At 44.5% G+C, this 19,778-nt stretch overlaps 1 protein-coding gene across 1 annotated transcript in view; it reads left to right on the forward strand.

Annotated features, from left to right (window-relative positions):
• The window catches only part of CDH23 (cadherin related 23), a 2,828,172-nt gene that overhangs the window by 1,706,830 nt on the left and 1,101,564 nt on the right, over window positions 1-19,778 (forward strand). Inside the window, exons 24-25 of the mRNA XM_086919477.1 lie at window positions 595-814; window positions 8,575-8,727. Coding sequence (XP_086775603.1) covers window positions 595-814; window positions 8,575-8,727 — 373 coding nt within the window. The remainder of the gene's footprint in view (window positions 1-594; window positions 815-8,574; window positions 8,728-19,778) is intronic.

Here is a 19,778-nt window from a genome sequence, read left to right on the forward strand (position 1 = left end):
AGGGTCCTTGGGTGCGCTTCGGGGTGGCCCGGTAGCAGTGGTGGTCTCGTCCGGTGTTGAGTGCGCGGAGGGTGCTGGAGTGGTAGTGCAGTCTGGCGTTGCGGGGGGCACGGGGTCCAGGGGTCCAGGCGCAGACGGGCGCAGACGGGCTTGCCTTCGGTGACCTCCATAAGAGGTGAAGTGGGAGGGAGGAGCAGCTGGGAGGCGGGAGCGGGGGGCCCAATGGGCGAGGGACATGAGGCAAAGGGGGCAGGGCTGCAGGGGAGAAGCGGCGGGAAGCGGGGGGGGCACAGAGGGCAGTGGCGCAATAAAGGAGCACCTAGAGCAGACAATAAGAATAAGTACAAGTACAAAGAATATAAAAGACAAAATTACAGTATGGGGAAAAAGAAACAATGTAAGGCACAGTGAGAGTGGCAGTCACCAGGGGCGGTGAACCCTCAGTCGGTGGCAGCAGCAGGAAGACATGGGTACCCAGGAGGAGCCGTGCGGCGTGGGGGGTGACCCGAGGTCAAGTCGTATGGTGATATTGTTGATGGATTTTACATGCTCCCTCTGTCCTTTTGACAATTTTCCTCTCCTTATGCTCGTCAGGTGGTGGTAATAGACCTAGATGATGGTCTCAATGGTCAAGTGACGTACCGCATGCAGGTGGGAATGCCACGCATGGACTTTGTGATCAACAGCACCAGCGGCCTAGTGATCTCCACAGCAGAACTGGACAGGGAGAGGATTCCAGAGTATTACCTACGGGTGGTAGCGAGTGACGCTGGGGTCCCACCGAAGAGTTCCACTAGCACACTGACTGTCCGAGGTAATTGCGTATTGTCATCAGAGGTTTTTTTCTGCTGTGGGACACCATTTCATTTTCAATGTGTCATTCAAGAAAAATGACCAGTCTATCAGCACAGATGCACCTTATTCCTCTTACAAGCAAGCTAATCTGTGACGGACTATGAGAGCCCGGCTACATGGCGAATAGCATGTGGCTGTATGCTAAGATTCTTGCTTTGAATGGGAGAGAACGCAGGAGAAACTTGGTCGTATTAGACATTCAATGTGAAGGTGCCTCTTGTTGAAAAAGCATACAATTTAGCGACAGCTTATCTGACAAATTGGTGGACAACTCATTAGAGTTCTTTTCTTCACTACATGTTTCCATCTCCATATGCAAGGCCTTTCCTCCCACCTTCTTTGTCATAGAACTTACATATACTTTTGTAGCTTTCCCTTTCAAAACAGATATGTCATTTTAATCACCGTTCCTGAGATGTAAATGTGTCCAGATATTTCAAATAGCTTTCTCTGTTTACATTTCAGTTCTTTTCTCCCCATGAACCTGAATCAAAAAGGAGAATTTGGGGTCATTTAGAGTTTGATGAATTGGGTGCACTACCGTGAATTGGTAATGTTCCTGTTCCACGAAAGTTGTGGTTTTCTCAGAGTCCGAGAAGTACTGACTTTACACCGGTATAATCAGTGCTTTAAATGGGAAAAGAGAGTGCCGGGACTCACCAAATTGATTGGGGGGGTGGGGGGGGGACTGTTTGCTAGGGCCGCTTTCAGCCGGTTTTGTTACAGGGACCGATATTGCCAGCCCCGGCCTCCCTGGGGCTCAAAACCAGCCCCCACGCTGGTGCCCGCTGCTGCCAGTCCGGCCCTGGGCGTGTCTTTGAGGCAGTCATGTACAATGTCATAATTTTTTCCTTCAAATGTAAAGTGCCCTAGTGCCCTTTGGCTAAGTTCAGGTCATAGGTGCAGGGCGTAATTGGTATTTTTTTGTTGTCTTATATAGTGTGAATTTGGCCTAGAGCATTAAAGGGTTTTCTATGAGAAGCAGGAGTTTTATGTGAAAGCATACTTTTTTGATTTTATAGCACTGGGAGATTTTCGTGATCTGCTTAGAATCACATGATGTTGAGCTGATGCTGGGATTTCACCCCCCTGTGCCACAAATACAAAAAAGTGTGCTTTTATGTAGAACTTGAGCTTCCTATGTAAAGCGCTTTAATGCCCTCCTGCCAAGTTTGCACTTATATAACTGCAAAAAACTAGAACCAATTCTGCCTTGCACACACAAGCCGAACATGGCGAAAGGGCATTAGGCGCTCTGAGAGACAATGGCGAGTGTATTCCAGCACTTCAACCTTACACTATAAGGAGATGTTGCTTGAGGGCAAGAGCTCCTGACACTGGATTGGTCAAGCTGTTAGTTGACAGCATGACCGTTCCAGTGTCGGAAGCTCTAGCCTTCAAGCCATGTCTCCTTATTCCTGTCGCTCTGTTGGTTAGATTGTAAGGCTGCAGGAGCCACCTGCCTCTGGAAAACACTGGCCATTTACTGTCACACACCCATACAGCAGAGCCTGACCCCAGCATGCCACTAATAGTACACTAGAAGTACCCTTAACACGAGGAGAATTTTTGGTACTCAATAGGAGAACACTGAGAAGTGCCGGTACTAAGTACCAGTGAGTACCGGCCCAAATAAAGCACATGTTTAACTTTTTACTTGGAGGCCTCTCCTCCTCGTACCACCAGGCCCTGATCATCCTGCCCTATTTAGGGCAGGGAACCATCTTTTCGTACGGGTGTCTGCATCAGACTTGTCCTCTGCTCCTCAGAAGATCAGTGCTGTCAATGGTCCAGCCGAAGTTGAGGGTGGTTTGAAGGCACAGAGGTCCTCACCTGCCTGGAGTGGTTTTCTGATTAAGGCAGATGGTCCTAAGCAAGATAGTCAGAGCCCTTAGACCCCACTGACCTTGTGGGAAGTGACCCAATTAGGGCCACCGGGTCACTCACGACCACCTCTCAGCCTTCCATACAAATGAAGAGTCGGTCATACAGTAGAGAATTCAAACCAAAGTTATTTTATTAGTGCTAGACCCGGGATCCCTGGTTGGCTCAGGTAGGTACCTTAGGCCAAATAGGGACCTGCGTTTCCACGTCAGGGAAGGGAAGGTCACCTTTTGAGACAGCCCCGCTCACACACTCGGTAACTTGGCACAAGCAGCCAGGCTTATCTTCAAGGCAAATGTGTAAAGTATTTGCAACCACGCTCACAGCAACCAAATGATGAGACCACAAATAGACTCCACACGTGTTTTATAAAAAACGAGTATACATTGTATATAAAAAGATATACGATAAGAACGCACAATATAAATCCAACATATGAATTTGTGTACTATCTCTCCTGGTTGGTTGTTAGGCCAGCCACCCCTTGTAAGTTCTGGCAATATTATTGAGCACTTCTAAACATTTCACTGTAATCCTAATACCACGATATGCCGTCCGTAATGCTAGAATCAGTCACTTTTGCAATGTACAAATAATGCAATGCCTAACAAAATAATCAGGCACTTTGCAATGTAAAACTAATGCAATACGTAACCCAACAATCAGGCACTTTGCAATGTAAGAATAATGCAATGCGTAATACAACCACCAGGTACGTCGTTATGCAGAAATAAGGCAATGAGTAATACTCTAATCAGGTAGTTTGTTATGCAGAAATAATGCAATGTGTCATACACTAATCAGGTAGTTCATTATGCAGGAATAATTTGATGCGTAATAAACTAATCAGGTATTCCGTTATGCAGAAATGATACAATGTGTATACGACAATTAGGTACTCTGTTATGCAGAGATCAGATCATGCGTAATACACTCCGGCACCGATCACAGTGCCTTACGTGGTCTCTCCGCCCCTTCTTCTGACTCGCAGTCAGCCTTTGTCAACAGTTGCCCCCAACACAGGTTTGGTGTAACAAAAAGTGCAGCTCTGCACTCCGGCCCTGGTACTGCCACTCCCTTGGCAATACAGGCTGCGATACGAGCCAAAGCAGGGGCTCGCACTGCCGGAATGAGAGAGAGGCCGAGAACGTCTCCCTCCAAGTCCGCACCCCGCCCCAGGACTCGACAAACGTTACCTGGGGGGCACAAACTCACTCTCCTCTCCTCGCTCAGCGGTTTGGGCCTCTGATGCAATCTTTGTGAATTGGCAACAGCAGGCTCCGGCTGGTGGCTCAGCTCCTCCGGGGCTGCTGGTCCAGTCTGCTACTGCTGCAAAGATCTCAGGATGCCACAGGTCGCATGCAAACAGCGTTGCTGAGACTCCCTTGGCTTCGGGTGCATGATCACCGGGCACTTCACACGAAGGCCTCAGGCTGCATGAAGAACACATGCACAGCATCGCTGAGACTCACCTTAACTCCAGGAGCAGGTTAACAAGGCAATCCTCAAGAAGGTCTTATGCTGCACAAAGCACACGCACAGAGCGTCGATGAGATTCACTTGGAATCCGGGTGCACGATAACAAGGCATTTCTCACAAAGGTCTCACGCTGCACAAAGCACACGCACACAGCGTTGATGAGACTCACTTGGATTCCGGGAGTGCACGATAACTGGACGATCCTCCCAAAAGGTTCAGGCTGCAAAAAGCACACGCACACAGCAATCACTGATGTTTGCTTGGACTCCAGGTGCCACGATCATAGGGCACTACTTACGAGGGCCTCAGGCTGCATTAAGCACACACACACAGCACCGCTGAAACTCTCCTGGAAACGACTGTGTTCCTGTGTTTCCGCAACAGGGAGCCAGCTCACCTCGGGCCCTTGAGGATAAGTTACTTCAGGACACAGCATAGCAAAGTCCTTTCAATCAGGGGACATAGCACACAGCAAAGTCCCTTTAGCCTTTCCTTGGTTAAAACAGCAAACTGCAAGCCAACCTCAGAACACACAGCAAGGGTCAGTCCTTTCATTCAGTCTCTTCAGTTGTTTCATCCTTGGCATAGGTTCCTCTTCACCACGAAGTAGCTTCAGTCTTGTTCAATCTTGATCAAGCCATTATCCAAAGTTCAGAGCTTCAGCTCTCATAGTTATACCCCTCAATGGCTTTGAAGTCCTTGTGTTCAGGGGGCACTGGCCCCTGTTTAAACCAGTTCTGGGTGAATGCCTGCCAGTGACACCTTCTTCCTTTGATTAGTGGGGTCTCGATTCTCAATCACTCAGCAGGAGATAGGACAATTGTTTTATAGTAGCAACTCAGGCCTCTTCACCTCTAGGGGCTACTCCTCCCCCTACACTCCAGATGCAGGTCAGCCTGTTGCTCTCTCACCACCTTCCCTGGGTCAAGGCATTCCCCAGATCCTATCGCTTTCAACTTCAGACAGTAAATCCACAACCTGGGAAAGACACACAGAAATGTTAGAGCACAAAAACCCAGCCACTTCTAAAAGAGTGGCTTCTAAACACACAATGCAAAAACCACCTTCATAGAAAGATGTGTCATTACATTGTGAGTTCAGGTATACTAAACTTCACCTCTCCATCTTAAGCCTTGGGAAAGATAGGCTGGAAAACATATTACACAGCCTTCCCATTCTGTCCTATGGGCAAGATGGCCTTTCAACAGTGAAAAACGAAATGGAGATTATTTCACTGTCAGGACATGGCACACACCTTAGTACATGTCCTACCTTTAACATGCACTGCACCCTGCCCTGGGGGTACCTTGGACCTACCATAGGGGAGTCTGATATGCATAGAAAGGGAAGGGTAAGGTCTGGAAAGTGGGTGCACTTGTAAGAACAACATGACCGTTAAACACTGCGCACAGGCCCTGGAATGTCAGGCCTGAATTCCCTTTTCAAGGCTACTTGTGTGGGTGGCACAATTAGTGCTGCAGGCCCACTAGTGGCATTTGCATTAGCAGCCCTGGCACACATATTGCACTTTACTAGGGTCTTTACTAGTAAGGCAAACATACAAATCATGGACAACCAATTACCATTATACTTTACAAAGGGAGCACTTGCACTTTGTCACTGATCAACAGTGGCAAAGTGTCCAAAGCTTCTAAGTTGGCAACACTATGTCAGAAATAAGGTCTAGGGGGAAAGCAAAAAGTTTAGGGAACTTTAGCCAAAAAGGGCCAAGTCCTACAATTAGTATTCGCTCGAGCAGAGTCCAGTCTGACCAGCCTTCTTAGATAGCTGTCGAGGGACTAACCCACGTCCCCAAGGTAAAGTTAGATATACATTTCCAACACCCCTAAGACATCCCAGACTGGAATTTTCCAGCCTGGGCACAGATGAACAAAGGAGGTACAGAAAGATGAGCTACCATCCTGAGACCGGGTACACACTATCTTAGCTTCAAGGTTACACAGCCCGTCCCCCATCTCCCTGAGAGTGGGAGCAGGGCTACATACAAGGAAAGGCATGCAAACACAGAACGAGATATTCATTAGTGCAACGAAGCTCAACCTTGAATAATAAAAAGAAACAATTGAGGCTGCTTTCTGTTGAGGCAGACAGTATGAGACAGAAGCTTCATTTCGATCATGGCACAAAATGACAGCTGAAAACAAAATGGTGCCGCAAATGCTAATTTAACTCACACAATGCTGGAAGGAGTCAGCTAGACATATTTTAAGTCCAACAGAAGGCAGTCTGTCCACCAGACTTTAAAGAGGTCCTTTGTTACACAAAGTGCATTACAACAGCGTAAAAGATTTGAACCAATTTGTCACTACTATATAATTCACTAAACAAATGCATTTGTAAGCCTACATGTCCCCAGAGTTCTTGCACCAACTTAAAGTTGGGCATTGTTCAATCAAACAGGGGACTATGCAAATAAAAGTGGTGCTTGTTAAAACACTTTAGACCTGCTGCCATGGCTGCAAGAGCATGGCTCTCTGCTATTTTGAGTATTCTGGTCTCAGTGAATAAAAATGAATATGTCTGAAGCAGGAAAAAACCTTGGGGCCTGCAATGGTTGTCCTGGTGATTCCTGACTTTGTTAGGCAAGGGCAGACAGGCCTTTTGTCTCCAGCACTCAACTGTCCCAATTAAACGTGCTCATGAATATACAGGTGTGTGCATAATCCCTGCATAGCTATGAGCAGGAAGAGTGCATAAGACTGTTCCTTGCAGTCAGCCCCCATTGCATGCTGAGGCCATTTTGTGAATAACACTTTCCAAAATCTGGATTATCTGCAGAAGCGATGGGAAGCATTTATGGGATATTTGAGCATGTTTGGGTCAGATTTTTCAAATTGTTCCTTTTCTGCTATCACAGGCATCTTTCAAACCTTGTGTTGTCCCCACTCTGACGCCATTCCACTTTTTCGGCCTAGGATTTGAGTATCCAGTTGTCAAACAGAGCTGTTGCTAATATTAGACAAAGACTGGGCTTCAGGTTGCCCCTTTCACTCATAGTTTTTTTTCAGTCACTCTATTTCATCCGTTGGCTTGAGATGTTGTCATTCAAGTACCGGCTCAGTCTATTGGAGTATTCATTTCTCAACTAATGCTATTGACTATGTGGATGCTTCCTCTTCCTTTAACCCATGTGCTTGCATGGAATTGCATGACGTACTACCTTACATCTTTTGTCCATTCTGTCCACTTCTGATGCCTCTGCTTGTCATGTGTCTCGCTCTAATGTGCTAAAGCTGCAAGTGGTAGCACTTAAAACCCACACCTAATGACTTTACCAATGCTTATTCAGGTTATGTTTATGTCACAGTCATCATTGTTTCTTCCTTCCAGAGAGAGGCGGCAGAAAGTTAGGGCCATATTTATCATTATTTCATGCAACGCAGCAAGCGACCATGCTGTGCTGCTTTGCGCTGAATGAAAAGGAGAGGCAGGAATGCGCCATATCTATCAAGTTTTGGCCCATTCCTGCTCTGCCTGTGGTTATGCACAAACTGCTGCTTAGCCCCAATGCAGGCACCCTTGCACCATAGCACAAGGGTGCCTGCATTTGAGACAGGATAGTTTTTGTACAGGAAAGAACACCTTCCTGCATAAAAACAATCTTCTGAGGCTTTTTCCTCTTCTACATGTGCTGCATTAAGCATTACACTTAGAAAAAGAAAATACAGTGGCATAGCTAGGCACTTTGCCTCCCATGGCAGTCTCTGCCATTCCCGCCCGGGAGCCACACTGAAGAGTGGGCTTGGGGTACTGGCGATGATTCCTGCGTTTGCCGTCCCTTTGGCAAACTCATGTGAGGGGGGAGCCACTGCCCATAAAACTTGTGCCGCTTGGGGCCGACCGCCCCCCTTGCTACACCACTGAGAAAACTAAAAGGAGATAACAATATTTCTCCTTGTTACTCCTCCCCTAGGGAAGGTATTGCTTTTTGGCACATTCCCTAGTTCATCAGTCTTGGTAAATCCTGGAGTGCACCAAAATCCATGGGTGAATACATGGACACACCCACGCCTCACCCATGGAACACCACCCTTTGGCGGAGTAATGCAAGGCAGCGACATGAGCTGCCTTGCATTACAAGGTTTAGGTTTACCAAGCCATATAGGCCCACACAAGGTGGTCTTGTATGGCTTGGTAAAAATCACTCTAGGTTTTGCATCAGCCTTGCGCAAGGGTTATGCTAAACTTTGATAAGTATGCCCTTCAATGTTGAGTCATGGAATCCCTCTGATCACTAACGTTTCACCATTCTGCATGAGGATTTTCAGTTGGCCACATACATCCTTGTGTTTCTTGTTACTGCAACTTTTTCACAATTGATTCTTTCTCATACAGTTCTAGATGTCAATGACGAGAGCCCCACCTTTACTCCAACGGAATACAATGTTTCTCTCGCTGAGGATGTACCTCGAGATTTCATTGTGGCACGCATGAATTGCGTCGATGCCGATGCTGGTCTGAACGCTGAGCTGAGTTATTTTATCACTGGTATGTTTTTTGTTGTTATTTAAAAAAAAAATGTTTGAGCATCTGGTAAAACTCGACCTTTTTAAACCAAGGGCCCGATTTACGAGCCTCTGTGCGTCGCTCTTGCACCACGCAAAACAAATTAGAAATGAGATTAACGACACCACGCAAGGCCTCCTTGCAAGGCCCTTAGTGGCCTCATAAATTTCAAGTAATGCAACGCAGCACAAATCACTGCGTTGCGTTACTCAATACCAGGGAGGCATTTCCAGAGGCATAAATGGGTATTCCCATGCAACATCCATGGAATTTGATACATTCCCAGATTAAACACAAGTGGTAAACCAGAGGATGCACCAAAAACCTGCACCTTCCCAGGTTATGTAAAACAAGGAGAAATGTGTTAATTTCTCCTTGTTTGTTCTTCTTTCTATGTACGCTGCACTCTGCACGAAAACAATCCTCCTTATAATTCTATCACCCGTGCACCATAGTGCAACAGTGCCTGCATTGGCGGTAGGCAGCCCAAAGCACACCAGCGCAGGGGATAAGGATGGAATGCGCCGTACTGATTTAAATACAGCCAGGGCCGGACTGACTATCAAGCAGTTTGGAATGCTGCCAAGCTGGGGGCTGAATTAATTGCAGTGGGGGCTGATTTCGTTGATGGAGACCTGCGTGTGCTTCGAAATAATGAAAGCAAAACGAATTTTGTTTAGTACACACAGGTCCCCATCAACGAAATCAGCCCCCAGCCCAGCAGCATTCCAAACTGCTTGGTAGCCAGTCCGGCCCTGAATACAGCACATTCCTGCCCTTTCCCTGTCACGCAGTGTGGCACAGTGAGGCCCTTTGCTGCACTGCCTGACTTGGCCATAAAGATGGCCCCAAGTCTGGATGTGTGCCTTCAGTCGAATGGCCTCTTAGCATAAGTTATATTCTCACTTAAGTCAGTGGTTGTACCTTTATATGACAGGGAAGGATGGATTGTAGAGTTGACCCTGCAGTGATTGAAAAAGGTAACTAGCGCCATATTTCAATAGGATATAGAGCGCCAGTTACTGGAATGCACCACAAATAAACTATCGATGAGTTGGAATGCATAGACTTAAATCTCTCAGACCGGACCGAGTACATTTCTGATCCCACCCAGTGAGTTAACTGTACGACAACATGCTAGAGGGAAAATACTGTCTGGCCCAACAGAATTTACTTTTGTCCAACCTCTACAAAGGGCAGTAACATGCTTGATGAATTGAAAACAGGTTTGCGAATTTACACATTTTGATGAATGCTTTTCTTGAGTTGAAACAAACATTGACGAAATTAAACAGCTGCGAGTGGTCTTCCACAAGTGCGAAGCTTTAAAAGGTGAGTTGACGCCTCTACCTTATACACTGCTCTCCACCCCTTCATCCTGATCACTCGACTTTACAGCTTTCTCTCAGCGCTCAAGATTCCAAATTGGCCTCCTGGCTCCCCCTGAGGACAATCAGTTGCTTTATCTTCCCCGCTGTGTACTTGGTCGTCGTGCATCTGAGCATGGTGGAGACTGCAGACAGGCCCTTTTAGCCCGCTCAGGAGTCAGGACGACGTTTTGAACCATACAGACTTCAGATGAGCTGCCACAGAGATAAGCGCGGAGCTATTTCAGCATTTCCTTGCGAGAAGGCTGAGTTCGAGCTCCCTCTGCTGGACAGTTTGAAAAATACTACACATCGCCAAAATATATTTTGTTTTGGTAAAAAACAGATGTGCTTCCACTTTGTGTTGTTAGGCCCCACCAGGCCGCAACATTGCAAGAACAGAACAAGTATTACGAATGTTTTGCTTTTGTATATGAAAAATTTACTTTCAATAAAATATTTTGAAATAAAAAAAAAAAAAAGAATTGCCTTTACAAAGCGCTTACGAAGAGCTGAAGAGCATGATCCAAGCATCATACTGCTCTCAGGTTATTGGTTAATCAGCTGCATTTATTTCAGTGTCTATGTGGTGGATTTAATTATTAGGGTTTAAGTGTGATAATTCGTGAAGGGGCAGGTAGTGCACCCAGATGGTTATTTGGATTAGTAAATGACCCAGAGGAGATTAGGTATTGCTAAATGGCTGGTTATGTCCAGGGCAGGACTGGGAACCCAGAGCAGCTCCGGCAATTTTGACGGACCTGTCCCCCTGCTGCTTTTGTTACTGAGGGCCAATGTAGAAGCACAGCTGCAAAAACCGGCCCCCAGAAACAAAAACGCCCCCCCCCCCCCCCTCCGCTGCATAATCGGCCACACCCTTCCAGCATCCCAGGGAAATGCCGAATTTTCAGCTGTGAAAAATGCTGGTTCACACACTAATGACATCACTGTAAATTGTGCCCACAACGACATCATAGGAAATCACTTGACATTATTTCATACCTAGATTAGTTGGAATGATCACTCGGCTTCTTAGCCAGATAAGATAGCATTAAAAATAAATGATATGTCATACATGAGTGAGCTTTGATTTTCTTGGACAGCCTCAATCTTTCTGCATTTTCAATATACTCACACCTGTCCTACAAGGGGACACAGGCTGCAATGTAAACAAGCATTTGCAATGCAATAGGCCTCGCAATTGCGAGATTTTGAGCTATTGACATTGTAAATGACAATGCCTTTTATTTTTGGTTTTAAAAAAACGTGTAATAATAAAACCCCTTGTCATTTACAATACCAATAGGTCAACGTTTGGCAAATGCGAGACCTATTGCAAAACAGAGAGCGCGCTGCACCTGAAGTGGGTGCCACGCTACGAATTGAAGTTTAAAGTTTAAAAAAAGCAAAAACAGAGAGGGGTGTCCCTGAAGTGGGCGCCGCGCTCAGCATTTAAGTAGAAAAAAAAAAGAACTGAAGCCGAGCGCGGTGTCACTGAACCAGGCACAGCGCTCAGCTCAAAAGTTTAAAAATGAAGAAGCGGCCGCCATTGTCTTGCGAGTGCTGTGTGGAGATGCAGGGGGGGTAGCCACTTTTAAAGTGAAAGTGCACATAGCGCTCCATGCAAGAAGTAAGTAAGTGCTGTGTGGGCAGGCTGCAAATAGAAGAAGCAGCCACCATTGTCCCCATTTTTCATCAAACAAAATAGTGCTCACCGACTTACAAAGCAGACTGTGTAACAAGACAAGTAAAAGGTCCAGTCATTATGCGAGGGTACAAATGCAGACAAGGCAGTACCAAGGAGGGACTAACAAGCCTATTCACAACGAAAAGCAACGATTTAGCAAGGACAGTAACAGGATCCAAACCAAACAAGCATTTACAATGCAATTGGTCTCGCTTTTGGGACCTTATAAGTGTTTAGCAAGAGCTGTTGGCTCTGCTAATGCCTAATTGGGGTTACAGAAAGGTTATGTTTCAAGGCACATCCGTGGCCCTTTTCGTACATACCCATATAATCAATGTAGTGTGCACTGAACCTGTGTTGAAGACATGGGCCATGTTATAAGGTGACACATGAACGCAGAGATTTTTAATTGTGCCAACAGTGGCCTAAATTCCCCTTCACATCTGGCACTCTTAAGGCAAAAGTGACAATCAAAACACTAGAGAGGCTCACTATGCCACCTGGGGGATCGTTGCAGACTCACATCTCCTTGACTTCCTTTTGCCTACCAGGTGCACTCAGCTCTTGCTGGAGAGGGATTGCACACTGAGTAGGAAAAGAGGGAGACACACGGACGAGAAGCCAAGACCAAGTGAGATATGAGACGACGGGGAGGTAGACAGAGAGTAGAGGCAGATGATTTAAGGTAGAGAAAAGGTGAGGCGGCTGTGCACTGATGGAGAGAGCAAGGAGGGAGATACAAAGTCCAAATGGGATCAGGAAGCCCTCCTTCAATCTCTTCCCAAAACCTGCGCAAAACAACAAGCAATGACAGGCATGCACTTCATGGATATGCATACATAAATCCACAGCCCTGGCAGTAAAGAACATGTTTTCGGGCAGTAGTGGACACACAGTGCAAGAGAGCCACTGGATGAAGCAGGCTGTCTCATTACTCCATGCTGTAACGGCAGATGGAAAAGGTGAATTTACCAATATTTCAAAAACAAAAAAAAGGCATGCACTATGAGACTGCATTCCATTTTTTTTTGTTAGATTCAGTTACTTTCGCACCTAACTTCACTAGGTCCTCACTTCTCCAGAGAGAGAGACACTACCACAGGGAAATCCTCGTGAAAGAAGAAGGAGGGCCACTGACTCTATCCATGTCATTATGTGGAAGAGGGGGAACATTTAAGCCCTTTTCTATGTAATTACTGACCGGCTTGCAATGGGGATAGAAAAGGGCCTAAGTGTTTCCCCTCTTCCAAATAACGACATGGATGGTGTATCACTCCATGCACACAGAAATGGAGGGTTGAGGGAAACGAAGCATTCATGCTCGGAGTGGGGTGGGCGCAATGCCAATCGGAAGGGTGAGATCTTTGAAGCTCCAAAGTGGGTCCTGTGGTGGCCTAATTAAAAAAAAACAAATGACACGGCCGACCGAACTAATTGAAAGGCGTCATTAGGAGCGATTATAAAGCATTGGCAAAAGATAACTGTGCACAATTTGTGCCAAACAAAATACTCTCTAAGTTAAATCACCAGAAGCAAAGCTAAGCACACCAAGGAGAGACTGTTACTGAGATGCAGCAATAACAAAGCTGCATTTCTGATTGACACAGACAACAGCCAATAAGAATCGCTGGATGTGCCACAAATCATAGAATAGGATACAACAGGTCTTGCAGACAGCGAATGCACTGTCTTAGGCTCGACCTGAAAAGGATGGGTGGGGAAATGGGCTGAGCTTGTATGCATAACCAAAAAACAGATTGGCTGGCAGCAGCGCATTCGCCGCCCAGGCTGGACCTGAAAATAAAAGTCATAATGGGAGGATACATTGGATTGGGAGGAGCATGCAGTGCCCCCTTGCTTCTCTCTTCATTCTGATGCCTGCAGTTGTCATTCACAAAGTAAGGATCATATTTGCTATGCCCCTGCGGTACTTTTATGCAGCCAGAGCATCATGCTACGTAGGCGAAGTGTGCTGACCCATATTTACATGGGTGTTGTGTGGGAACACCCACCGCAATGCCCATGGAATGCTTCTTTGATGCAGAGTAAGGCAATGCAGCAACTTGCGCTATTTGCCTTGCTCCATATCTACGAGGCCATGGCTATAGGTCTGCACTCTGTATCACCGGTTCATCAAAAAAAAGTGACTCACCGGTGGCACAATGGGCTTGTACTCGCAATTGATCAAAGTCGTAATCGCAAAAATATCTGAGACTATTACTTATTTCAGTAGCACACGTTCTATTAATTTTTAAGCAGTAAGGTGGCAATATCATCACTGTGATTCAACCATTCACCTGTTGCAGGTGCATTTATTCATGGTGGCAACTGTATCCACTAGATTTCTTGGTGCAGTCAAATTATATAGAAGAAACATTTTTCTTCCTCATCTCAACAATTTTTTTAATTTCATCGTACTGCCTGTTTTCAAACAGACATTGTTTTCTAGATAGAATGGAAATGATTGGGGAAATGTAAATTTAAACCATAAATGACAGGAATAATTTGAATAAATTATGGGGATCGGTGAAAAGGCAGTCTGGAAATTACATGTTTCAGAACAGGTCACTGGGAGGCAGTTTTAAAAATCTGGAAATTGAAATAAACATTTTAATTGTATATTTGTGAATATAAAGGTTCACAAGAATGGGAAATATTTTCTAAATGATTCAGTATTCAAACTATGGTGCATATTTACTAGAAATGACGCATCGCATCGACCGTCAGATTTCTTGTGGCAGCCGTAAATGCCTAAATAATGCCATAGATGCTCTGTATTTACAATAGAATGCTCCATGGCGCGAGGATTCACGGATGCGTCAGAAATTCTGATGCATCTTTCTGCGCTAAAGTGACACATTGCTGGAGTTGCTCGTAAGACCGACACATCAATGCTTGAGAACACAGTGGTGAATCCCAAGTTAAATGCCCTGCGTCAATCCTTGTGCCTGGTCGTAGTGACGCAGTGAAAAGTTGTTCATTTTACTGTGTCAGTTCTTCATTGCTTTTAACGTGGGAACTCCTGCCCTACATACATTATACTTGGCACAGGTAAAATGTGAACAGGAATCTACAAACTGGCGCATTGGGCCCAATGTGTCAGTTTTTAAATATGGAGCAGTGTGCAACACTGATTGCGCCACTGCTGTGTCAAAAAAATGAGGCTGAGGTGGTGTTAGCTCTTTGTAAATATGCCCCGTTTGTTTTAGTATGTGCTAAACTGTTTTTACCATGAAGTTAGGAAATCAATGTCAGGTTTTTCCACCAATTAGAAGTCTACTATTTTAAATCAGCATATATTTAAACACAAACTTAGACGAAAAGATGAGAGAGCATTTAATTATTTAATTTAATCTAAATCTAATTTTAATTTAATTTTAATTTAATTTAATTTTAATTTTAATTATTAATGAAACAAGCATAGCGATAATTATGCGCTCTTTATTTATAGGGTGCCTAAACAGTGATGTTTTGTGGTCAAAGTGAAAGTTAGTCAGACCATTTAATCACCAAAAAGGAAGTGTGCTTTCTCCTATACTTGAAGTTGCCAAAGGGATTAATTATTATGCTGTGGACAGAAATCCAAAGGTTTGCCTTTCAGAGTATGCTTCCTAAACCGGCATTTTTCATCAAGTTTTCGGATGTAAATGTTAGGCTCAGATCACTGGTGGGGTGAAGGACCATGAGGGATCAGACTGGGGAAGTGATGCCATCATGGGGTCATGTATTTTCCTGGGCAAGTGAATACCTCCCATTCCGAATTCAAACTTGGAAATGGGGCATAACATGCAGAATTTGGTGCCTGCCACACCAAATTCGCATTGCTTGGCAAAAGTTGGTGGATGTCCCGTCTGCACCATTTAGAGTGTATACGAGGGTGTACCCCTACATCCGTCAAGCTCTAAGTAACCCATAAAGTCACTTTGTAGATGCATGGGTATAAACGCTATAGAGGGAGGGCCATACATCCACCAATGTTTGGTAGATCTCTGGCATATGCCAAACTAAAACAAATCCATAAAGTCTCATGAGGAGAAAGCAATGCAATAAGAAATATATGCTGTAAGCACCATATATCAAGATATATTGTTTGGTATCAGTGTCACCAGTGAGCATTTCACAATGGGCCTTTCTGCATGCAGATGCTCCTCAGTGAAGACCACTTGTGAGAAGAAACGAAACGCCCAAAGCAGCATGCATCCAAGAGATTAATTACCTCTGGGTAATTAGCAGATATGACATCACTCTAAAAATTCAAAAACAAAACAAAGAGCACTAATCACTATTGGCCGGTGGGCAAAATGCACACATAGGGCGGGGCATAAGATGTTAATTTGATAAAAGCATGCTCTGGATGTAAACATTCGAACAAAAGAACCAAAAAAAACAAGAACCACAACTTCTAAGCACTGAAGGAACTAAACATCGAAATGAAGACTTATCAAGTGAAAAGACAACTAAATTAAATATAGGAATTTCTGATTGGCTCATATCAAAGACCTGAACGTCTCAGATGGAAACTGATCCACATTCTGAATTAGTCAACACAGAACAAAAACACTGAATCCTCCAGGTTGAAAACCAGACAAACTAAGGTTGCGGCTAAATGGGTATAGACACAAAAAAACTAAGATTGCCACCCTTTTAAATTCATAGGCGTAAACCAAAGGAGAGTAAGAGTGGAAGAAAATCATTCTTGAAACATAACCTTGGGGCTCCATCCATTAACTCTGTTGGAGAGAAGCAAAGTTATCTTCATAAAATAAATCATCTTGAAATACTACCTTCCTGAGTGGACCTTCTTCACTACACAATTGCAGACACCCCAACACAGAAGAAGAAAAAGACTCAAAACATTTACATGTGAATCGATATAACAAGCTTATTGAGACCTGGGTATGTGCTCAACTGAACATAAACACCTACTTAATGTGTTTGTTACCAAGTAACCACAACCTTAGAAAATACAAAGTACATTCACCCCCGCCCCGAATCTAAAACATCCAAAGTCAGAATAGGGGGTGATGGAAAGCAGGAGTTGTCTTTTTGAGTGTGCATAAAATAAGAGATGGACCCCACAGCTAATAAATACTATTGCCATCCTGATGGATTGACCTTGGTCTTTCGTCACCAAGCTAAATCTGGAAAACTGCCTGGAGGTTACCTCAACGGCCACATTTGGAAAATCAACACACACACCATGCAAATGTGCACCGGAAAATGTGTGCATCAGAGGAAGAAGTGTTGTACGCTAGTTGCAAGGGCAAGGATAACATCTGGCTAAGAACCAGATGAGAGAATCATCATGCATGGAATGAACTGAGCGAATGCTGGCCATCAGATCCCAGAGGCAGATCTGGCTCTTCGCACGTTTGCAGACACACTTGATGCAAAGGGTGTTTGCAATGGACTCGCTGCTCCACACACATTAGATCTGGCACAAACTCCTAATGCCACAGCAGTGAGGTAGCAGACAGGCCCATCACGCTTGGTAGAGGAGGTCAGAAACTTGAGAAAAATGCCCAGGGTTTCCAAACATGCTGAGATGTGCAAGATCTGCCCCTCTCACGCCTTATTGTCCTGTAAACAAGGTCAGTGAGCACAAATGCACAGAATGTACCCATACTAAGAAAATGAAATATGAAAGGGGGTCGGAGAACGGATGTATTCAGAGGGGAGGGCGGAAAATGCATGAACCAAGACCAGAAAAGGGGAGTAATAACACTCTTAATCATAACGGGCATATAATAAATATCATACACAAAATGATGCTCACAGCGTATGTAATCACAGAAAAATGTGTGTTGTACACAATTTACTATCACTGGAAGCTTTGATCTCAGAAGGATGAAAGAAATTCCGAACTTGTGACCTGTACGTCATAAATCAAAGTCAAAAGTAGGGATTCATAAGAAGGAGACAATAAAAAATGAAACCTGTAATTGCCTGACTTCCGCCTGGTGGGTACATCAGTTTCAGAGTAGACTGTGTTCTCCCCTTATCCAGGAACAGGAGCTCTTGAAGGGGAAGGGCGGGGCTCGAAGGCAGAGGCGTGCAAACTCGCCGGAGTGTGGGTGTGCCACCACTTGTCATATGGGGCTAAAGATATGCTGTAAAACGTCATCATGATGATTTCTACTGAAACAAGTGCCTGAATGACATGCTTAATAAAACTAGATGTTTTATGAAGCCGTCCTGCTCCTCTGCCTAATTCTGGGGCTTTAGGCTGGCGGCGAGGGTGGTCCTGATCTACATGTCATACCGGTGCTTCTGCCATGCTTCGCACAGATCACCTCAGAAGCTCACACTCCTCATCACGTCCTACTCTGCAGAAGAGATACCAGACTTCAAGGCGGAGGCAGGTACCTCCAGGGCTTTTGTGGTGCAACCACCAATCTCTTCAAATGCTGGCTCTGTGGACTTATTTTCACTGAGGGCCCCAATGGATCCCAGTTTGTAGGATATGAATCATCTGAACCCCAGGTGGTCTTGTTCAAGCAAAGGATTTGACATTTATGTGGATTCAGTTAGCATTGAAAATTATTTTGGTCCTGATACTAGACACATTTAGTTTTGTATTTGAAGTCAAAGTTAACAACGGTTTTATGACTTACTTCCTACCCCAAAAAAACCTGGACCTGCAGAAAAAAAAAGTAAGCTTCCTTGTGAAGCCTCCTCCTCACACAGACTCTTAAAGCAAATCAGTGGCAAATGTAAACAGACATCCCAAACACGCACACCAGCTTATCGTCAAAACCTACATCTTTGTATTGAACAGTAAAGGGCTTCTCCCTCAGAGGAAGTGTTCTCAAGGATGATGGCAATGAATTGTCTGAACTAGTTCTGAACATTGAGATATATCTGTCATAAATCCTATTTCTCGTGGACACAGGTGCCACCATAAATGTCATGACTGACGGTCTTCAAAACATTGCCTCACAAGCCAACGCTGATGCTTGCCAATGTGCCAATGTAAACCTGTGGCTCAAAAATACCTCAAACGTGCCTCCAAGACTTTCAGTCATGACTCACTCATCAATGCCATTCTATTGACAGCACCATTTATGTGGTGGAAAGAGAAACTGGCACTGAGTGCATATTAAGCTTCAAGCCGGCCTCAAGACAGGTCTCCTCCAAGGTCTCTCCCAGCTGGTTGCTACAGTCTCTGAAGAGCATACCTACAAGCTTTTCTAGCCCATTGGAAAAATGAAATATCGATCGATTCACCCGCACGTTGATAACTCAGTTTCAGTTTCAGTTTATTAAGCTTTATTCGATTTTTAAACAAAATCATAAAAGCACAGATGTACAATACATTTGATAAAATCATTTGGCAACAAAGTTAATAAATGCAAAGTGAGCATAAAAAAGCATTATATTAAAAATAACGAAAGATGTTTAAAAGAGTTGGCAGATCAGGTGGTACACCAATAAAATCATTCCATAGATATATGATTTAAACAAAGAAAATGCAATTCTAATATAAAAGGGGATAAAGGCAAAGAATTAGTAAGGTCAATTTACGGGCATCAATTTGGAGGCACTACAGGTAATTCTCATAGGTTACATGGTCTTCCTTAAAGCAATTAAAGTTCTCAAATAGGAATATACTGCATTAACCTCCAAAACTGATTCCAGCTGCTTTAATTTACAATACGCTGCCCTAAATCCTCTAATTCCCCAGTTGATAAAAATTGGTTTTAAAAACAATTTCCTTGGTGCCTCAAAAAATTTACAAAAAAGAATCGTATGAATGTTCGATTAGTCAGATAGGCCATCGCAAGGGCATTTCACCAGATATTTTGACCAATCGTTACGATTGGGGAATGTTACCAGACAATAAAAGGTATCCGCCCGAAACCTGAACAATAACATTCTAAAAAAGGGCTGGGGATCAGTAATAAGTACGGCTGTATGCCTGTATGAAAAGTAAAAGCTTGGCCCATCTTGGCAGTAAATTTATCTTTTATTGTGAGCCA

Source organism: Lissotriton vulgaris, chromosome 5, assembly GCF_964263255.1.
Source record: "Lissotriton vulgaris chromosome 5, aLisVul1.2, whole genome shotgun sequence".
NCBI lineage: Eukaryota > Metazoa > Chordata > Amphibia > Caudata > Salamandridae > Lissotriton > Lissotriton vulgaris.